The following is an 8060-nucleotide window of genomic DNA, read 5'->3' as shown; positions in this document are numbered from 1 at the left end:
TGTGTTTCACACGCCTGAAAATAGTAATTAATTGTTTTCTTATTTGTATTGAGTCTCACATGTTTCTTATACGAGACTCAGGTTCTTAACAAGTCATACGATCGAGGATTATTGAAATGCTTTTGAAGTTGAAAAATCTTGAAATAGGAGGTTGAAAAGTGAAAATTAGTGTTGCAAAAGTGGTTATATATATATATATATATATATATATATATATATATATATATATATATATATATATATATATATATATATATATATATATATATATATATATATTTGAAAACAAGTGGTTTCAATATAAGGAGAATAAAACATGAATTTTTATTTACCGCTCCAAAGAGTTTTTGAGTTTTTTGTCAGGTTAACTGGTTGAGACACAAACGTAATGTTAGGGGACCAAACATGTCACTTCGCTTATAATAGAGGGATAAAAAGTGAATACGATAATTATTAAGGGACTGAGTCGTCAATTTTAGTATAACTTAAGGACCAATGTAATTTTTTTAAATAATTAATTAGTGCACAATTTAATAACCAAAAAAAATCCGGTATAATATGATGTCCTCTACAAATTTGCTACGCGAAACTTTGTGCAAAATTGATGTTAAAAGTGGAACAAAAATCCACTAGTCGTCATTCGAACAGGAATCCTCTCATCTTTCCTAGAAATTTCATTTAATTTCCTTCTTATCCAAGTAAAATTTCTCACAAACCCTTACTACTATATAAATCAATCTAAGATTTGATTTTTCAATCTACATCCAGATCAGGGAAAAACCTTCAATTCTGCTAGTTATAGGTCTTCTCAGAATTAAATACTTTCGAAACAATGAAGAAATCAAGCAATTTTTTGAGAAGTTCAAAAGATGCGTTCACAAAAAGCTTCAATTCCGCTAAATGGTAATTTGTTGATTGATTGGAATGTACTTATACGCAGATACACTGTATATATGTGTGGTTGAATTTGAGTGGAACTGTGTTTAATATGATAATGCAGCAAGACATCGTTGAAGCTGGCGTCTTCACGATTGAAGTTATTGAGGAACAAGAAAGAAGTGCAACTCAAGCAGATGAAGAGGGAGCTCGCGCAGCTGCTTGAATCAGGGCAGAATCAAACGGCTCGAATTCGCGTAATGATCGTACTGTTTGATATTTCTGTTATAGAGTTAGTGTTTTCTGTCAATTTTTTTGGCTTTAATTGTGTGGAATCAAGCGATGACAGATCATATGCAGTTTGATAAACTGGCGTTCGTGATTTGTTTATGATGATCATCTTTGCTCATTTCATTTGAAATTGTATAGCAGTCCTGTTGTTTATGTTATTTTGAGCATTCGGTGATTAGTAATCATGAAACTCTGATCAAGATACTGTTCCAAGATATTCATGGAACTCCGATCAATATTCTAGTGAATAGTTTTTAATATGATGCGACTGGGGGGTTAAAGGTTCTTTACGTTATAAACTTGATCATTGTTCTACCACCTTTATTATGCCCCTTCTGGTTAGAAAGGCTTTCATTACTGTCTTCTTCTTCGCCTTTATTTTTTTTTTATTTTTTATTTTTTGGCTTAATGAATTTATGTTTCCAGTGATGTGATCTTGGGCTAACATTCTAATAAGTTCCTTTCTTTTCTTAAACACACAAATTTTCAGGTTGAACATGTGGTTAGGGAAGAGAAAATGATTGCAGCATATGATCTTATAGAGATATATTGTGAGCTAATTGTGGCACGCCTGCCAATCATTGAATCACAAAAGTAAATTCTGCAATAATCTGGTTTGATGATTTAATTATTGCCAGAAAGTATATGATTTTAGTGTGGTAGCAGAATAAAGTTTATAAGCCCTGGCATATGGCAGCCGCATTCTTAAGAGGTTTGTCTTTTGTGATATATTTTTTGTGCTGGATCCACAGAAACTGCCCCATCGATTTGAAGGAAGCCATTACAAGTGTAGTATTTGCTTCACCAAGATGTGGAGATGTACCGGAACTTATAGATGTCCGGAAGCACTTAACAGCCAAATATGGGAAAGAATTCATCAATGCTGCTGTTGAGCTGCGTCCGGATTGTGGTGTCAGCCGCCTTGTAAGTTCATACTGCTTGTGATAATGTATTCCCCTTTCAACATTTGTACATTTGATTTGATGCAAAACCTGGTTAGTTCTGCTTTGTAAAACCAGCAACTGAACATTGCCTGACTTTTTTTCTCAGTTAGTTGAGAAGCTGTCTGCAAAGTCACCTGACGGTCAAACCAAACTAAAAATATTGACTGCTATTGCAGAGGAGCAAGGTGTCAAATGGGATCCTAAATCATTTGGAGAATCAGGCTTACCTCCTAATGACTTGCTTGTATGTTTCTGTTGCTTTCAAGAGTTCATCAGTATCTTGAGGTAGTACTAAATTGGTTTTCTTTTATAGTTTTATATTATAATTTGTCCAATCAATTGCCCAGAATGGATCAAACACATTTGAGAAGGCCAGTAAGATATATGAAGACCCCCCTCATTTTGGTACTGATGCCAGAACTATGCCTAACCATAATCAGGGGCCTTATGCATCTCCCAATTTCTCAGAAATGAATTCAGGTTCTTCAATGGGAATGCACAATTCAGCTTCTCTGCCAGATGGCATGAGTGGAAAGATGCAGTCTTCCTCTTCTCAACTCAGACAGACACATTCAGGTATTTTCATAAGCTGTTAGCATACTTCTTATACTCACTCTACTTGGGATTTTTCATTTATCTAATAGTGGTTGGTCACACCTCAGGGCTTAGGTCGGAGAGGACAGAAGTCAGGAAATCATTTGCTGAGGATGGAAATTTTCCTTTGGATAGGAAGAATTGGAACATGGAATTTAAGGATGCAGCCTCTGCTGCACGGGCTGCTGCTGAATCTGCAGAGCATGCAAGTCTGGCTGCTAGAGCAGCTGCCGAACTTTCAAGGGTTTCGGGGCAGTATCCAACTGAGTCACAGAGGGCACATCCTGATATTACAAGAGATAAAGAAAAGGGAAATTATAGTGCTTCAAAAACGATGAGTGAACACGCTTCTAAAGATTCTCCAAATGTATCATTTCCTAATATAAATTCTATGTTGCAACATAATGATGGTCGTACCAAACAAGATGAAGATAGTGAAAAGGTGCCAATCTCATTTGCTTCCTCAAGGTCAAGAGTTGCAATTGATAAAGACTCAGTAATTAGTCTTCAAGAAGCAGATTTAAGTCGAGAGAAAAGCTCCAAGGAAGAGGACAGTAATGTTGAAGATGTTATGAACAGTCAATCTAATGATTCGGAACATGAACATTTCAATGGCTCTGCAAAGAATATGACATCTGAGAACTTCAACTACTTTGGAGAAGAAACAACTATAGAGGATCCCCAAAATGCTCATTATGCTTCTCATCCAAGCACTTCAAATTACAGTGACCACATTCAAAGTTCAAATGACCAAAATTTTAGGTATGAAGCTAGTGATGATCTTTTTCTCAATGCGGATGAAGGGCATCCTCAGAAGGTAAATGTGCAGATCAGTTCTCATTATGAAGCCTCTGCAGTTTTTGATGAACCTAATTCAGACGACGGTGATGATACTAAGTTCGATACAGGCCCTGTGTATGATGACCAGCAGTCCACGTTCTACTTTCCATTACCTGAAACAAAAGTACTCACTTATCCCTCTATACTTGGTGATTCTGGGAACCCTAGGTTGAACATGAACAAGTTTCCAGAAAATTATACTTCAGCACCAGAAAGTTTTGAGGAAAAGCATTCACCTCCTGAGTCCCCTCGAAGCTTTGCGACCTCAGACAACTCACAGGTGGAGAATTTTGCCCCTGCAACTTTTGATGATTCAGATGGTGGGAGCTCTCATAGCGAGGATATAGAAAAGCCTGAGCTTATCAGGACAGAGGCTAGTCTCTCTCAAATGCATCCCAACCCTAATGGAGCAGTGAGATCTTCTACAGAAGTTACTGGAACTAATAAGATACAATTGTCACATTCGTCATCTAATGAATCAATTGCCAGTGGTACCAAGGATGATTTCCCCTTGTCACATTCACCTGGTGCAAATAAGGATGACGGAAACTTCACTCAATCTAGTTCCGATTATGGTAAGGAATTGAACTTTGGAAAGTTAACAGGCGGCCTTAGGCACAAGCATTTTATACCTCCGTTCATGAGATCTGGTCAAAATGATATCTCTTCAATCAAGAAACCCGAAGAGATTCCTCCTATGATGCCACAATCCATTGCTTCCCAAACTGTTGAAAATTCTAGTTTTGGGATAAATATGAAGAAAGACAATGAATCCAGCTCAAGAACGCTTAACCCCCGCTGTGATCAGGACCCTGACAGTTCTGATGAAGACTTCTCTCAGCAGATCTCAAGTAACAGACATGAATCAGATATTCAAAAGGAAAACATGGAAGTTAAAACAAAGTCCAGCTTAAAAGGGTCAGGTACATATTTTGATTCTGATAGTAGTGATTCTGAAGTGCATTCTCCTAGACAACCCTTCATGAGCAAAAATCACTTGGGTAGTGCATTTTCTCAAAGGACAAAGCTTTCGTCTTCCTCTTCAGAAACAACTTCTTTGTCCAGTGTTCGAATTAAGCCTGAAACACCCATTAATTATGGGTCAGGTGTAGAAAGAAAACCTGCTATGACTTCTTTTGATACCAAAACACAAGAAACCCAGAAGCCAAGTGGGAAATTTTATGCTTCTGAAAGACAAGAACCCCAAAAACAGACTGGGAAATCTTATGATGTTGAAAGACTTGAAGTCCATACAGAGTCAAGCAGCTTAGGCCGGGAGGCACACCGCGAGCAGCCCCACTCAGCGAAATCAGTTTCTAAGACATCATTGGATGAAAATAGTAAGTCATCTGCAGAACTGCCATCCCGCTTGACTCAGGCTTCAGGTATTAGTGAAACCTTCGAGGCATCGAGGTCAAGTGATAATATGTTAGCTAGAGAGGAGAATACAAAGAAAGCCAGTCATGTTCATCCAAAGCTTCCCGACTATGACTCTCTAGCTGCCCAGTTACAGTCTCTTCGGATGAACCGTAAGTGAAGAGAAATCCATTTAATAGTATACAGGTAGTTTATTTGGATTGTGCAGATTTAAGATTTGTTGTTTGAGTTATTATGTGCCACTGAGGTGTACAGCCATAGATCGAAGTTGTTGTTTAATAAACTATAATAAGCTTATAGTATGAAACACAGATATCTTGTATTTTTTCCTATTTTCATTAGCTTGAAATTTCAAAGTCTAAAGAGTTTTCTAAGTTGGAAAGCCTTCATCTTGAATCCATGAACCTTGGTAACCCGCTAAGCACTTCTCTACTTGTTTGTATTCGTTCATTGTCCAGAGATTTCCTAAATACGGAGTATTTGTATTTCTAATTGTCCCCCCGGAGTTTGGTTGTGATTGGAGACCTTATGCTATACTGTTTGATGCGATACTAATTGAACTTAAGTCCCAAGACCTTCTAAATAATTTTCCGAACCTCTACAAAATTATACTCTCTCCGTCTCATTTTACCTGTCTTACTTTCCTTTTTGGTTTGTCTCAAAATATTATCATCTTTTCAAAATTGAACATAATTATCACTCTACATTTCTCAATTTACCATTTTGACTTTTTAAATTTCTAAAGGTAAGTACAATTGTACTTTGTACAAATAATACCTACTTTTGAGGGGGCAAAATTGAAAAGTTAACAGGGCGTTTGGTTGGAAGGAAGGAACTAAGGTGTAAATAAATTGTAATTCGGTGGAAAAATAATAAGGTATGAATAAAGTAGAAATTACAATTACATTTTTTGGTAGGGAGGAATAATGGAAATAGGAGAAGTGATATAAAGACTAAAATACCTTTGTGTAATAATATTAATAAGGAATAACTGAATAAGGGTCAAATAGGCCCATGAATTACACATGAGAATGCAATTAGGTCACTGAACCTAAAAAATCTACAATTGGATTCCTAAACTAATTTCATTCAATTTGTCTATTTTTCGTTTCTCAAGTAGCTAACATGTTATCCTTCCACCCCATTTTTCAAGTTCCTCAAGTTGCTAACAGGTTATTCCTCCACCTAGGATCCATAGGTGGCATTTTTTTAAAAAATAATTTATTTTTAAATTAAATTTTTTAATGTTTAATAAATAAAAACTAAAATAATTTGTTTTTTTTTTAAAAATAAAATAATTTGTTAAGACGTCGTCCAGGACTTGGATTTTATTTTTTATTAAAAAATAAATTATTTTATTTTTATTTATTAAATATTAAAAAATAATTTAAAAATAAATTATTTTAGTTTTTATTTATTAAACATTAAAAAAATTAATTTAAATATAAATTATTTTTTAAAAAATGCCACATATGTATCCTAAGTGGAGGGGTAACTTGCTAGCAACTTGAGAAATCTGAAAAATAGACAAATTGAATGAATTTAGTTAGTTTATGGACTCAATTGTAGGTTTTTTAAGTTCAGTGACCTAATTGCATTCTCGTGTGCAGTTTCGCCGTTGGTGTTCTTTCCGATCTCTACGCATTTCACCGCTCCACCGGAAATTCCCTCTGCCCCTACCGTACTCCAGCTTGGTAGTTTCCACCGCCTGTCCAGGGTTGAGCCCTGGGATTTGACGGCGGACTTCAAAAGCCACCTACAGACGCTTTACGCCCAATCATTCCGGATAACGCTTGCATCCTCTGTATTACCGTGGCTGCTGGCACAGAGTTAGCCGATGCTTATTCCCCAGATACCGTCATTGCTTCTTCTCCGGGAAAAGAAGTTCACGACCCGTGGCACACTTTGGGTAAAAATGATCCTAACCTATACATTACGATTCCCAAGTTCTATTGACCCTGTTCCCTTTCCCACTCACGAATAAGTTTGGCCAAGGCATCTCCGGCCTTCTTCCCCGACCTAGGCCTTTCCCCCAAAGGTAAATTCTTAATCTCCTCCAGAAATTGGATCAGTTGTCTGCGTTTTGCCGCTGAGGACGTGTATATTCCAAGTTCATCGAACATACTGGACAATATGTCGCTCCGCATCGAGATGCGGTTCAAAGAGGAAGTAAAATTCTCAATCGCCCACCGCACTTCCGTTATGGAAGGTGCGGGCAGGGGACCTTCAGTGGCCTACTTACCCTTATTCCTATTAATAATAATAACACTCAAGGGCAAATATGTCATTTCCTTCCTTTTCCCTTTTCATTGTATGGATGAATTCATTGAATTGCAATTCATAGGGGGACCTATGAGTTGCAATTCAATGAATTGATGGAATTGCAATTCCCTCCAACCAAACAATATAGCTTATCATTTCATTGAATTACAATTCAATGCCAACCAAACACCCCCTAATAATATTTATTATGTTGCATTAAAAACCGTGCAAAAAGCAAATGAGACAATCAATTAGGGACAGAGGAAGTATTAACATCTCGGATGAAGTAAAATCCATGATATTAAGAGAGGCTTATTAAGTAAGGCAAATTTTACTATGGACCGCAGTCTACAATATAATGATTGTGGTTCAGGCTTCTATATGATGTTGTTTTAATGCTAATGAATGGCGCGAGTTAGACGTCGTCGTTAACTCCTACAGACGGCTAATTTCTATCATTCATCGTTTTTTCTCATTCTCTCTCGTTCGTATTGTTCTTCTTTCTCTCAAAGCGTGGAGATCTTTTTATCTTTTTGAAACATGAATGAAACATTAGGTAGAAGCAATACAATTGCTGAGATTGATGCGAACTCATTGGTTGTTAATGATCACAGTTCCTTAATACCATGTTTCTATCCTTTCATTCAGTTGATCGTGTAATTATAAATTTTTAGGGTATTTTCCGTTTGATATTGTTATTGTATGATTCTAGTTGGTTTATAGATTGTAGTTTCTATGTGATGCAGTTAAAGATAATCTTCCAATCGCCGTTGAATCGATTTCACCAATTGCATATGATGTTCCTTCTCTAAATTTTGTTGATGATAACGATTATATTCTAGATTTTACATGTAATTGTATTTTCATTCGAGTTCT

The 8060-nt window shown here is 36.4% G+C and overlaps 1 protein-coding gene across 1 annotated transcript; it reads left to right on the top strand.

The window, feature by feature from the left end:
* Positions 1-605: 605 nt before the first annotated feature.
* Positions 606-5263, top strand: LOC109171130. The gene is made up of 7 exons (XM_019320257.1): positions 606-903; positions 1001-1133; positions 1658-1761; positions 1920-2091; positions 2218-2355; positions 2459-2687; positions 2774-5263. Exons 1-7 carry the CDS (start codon positions 833-835, stop codon positions 5080-5082), a joined length of 3156 nt encoding a protein of 1051 aa, XP_019175802.1. The 5' UTR covers positions 606-832; the 3' UTR covers positions 5083-5263.
* The last annotated feature ends 2797 nt before the right edge of the window (positions 5264-8060 follow it).

The sequence above is a fragment of the Ipomoea nil genome, unplaced genomic scaffold (assembly GCF_001879475.1).
Source record: "Ipomoea nil cultivar Tokyo-kokei standard unplaced genomic scaffold, Asagao_1.1 scaffold3394, whole genome shotgun sequence".
In the NCBI taxonomy this organism is placed as follows: Eukaryota; Viridiplantae; Streptophyta; class Magnoliopsida; order Solanales; family Convolvulaceae; genus Ipomoea; species Ipomoea nil.
The sequence above is the reverse complement of the archived record's forward strand: the minus strand, read 5'-3'. Positions and strand labels throughout refer to the sequence as shown.

Excerpts from the sequence above, each read along its gene's own strand:
- LOC109171130 (XM_019320257.1), top strand. The coding sequence starts at position 833 with ATGAAGAAATCAAGCAATTTTTTGAGAAGTTCAAAAGATGCGTTCACA. Across the intron at positions 2,092-2,217 it reads ATTGTGGTGTCAGCCGCCTT|TTAGTTGAGAAGCTGTCTGC; the intron begins GTAAGTTCATAC and ends TTTTTTTCTCAG. Across the intron at positions 2,688-2,773 it reads ACTCAGACAGACACATTCAG|GGCTTAGGTCGGAGAGGACA; the intron begins GTATTTTCATAA and ends GTCACACCTCAG.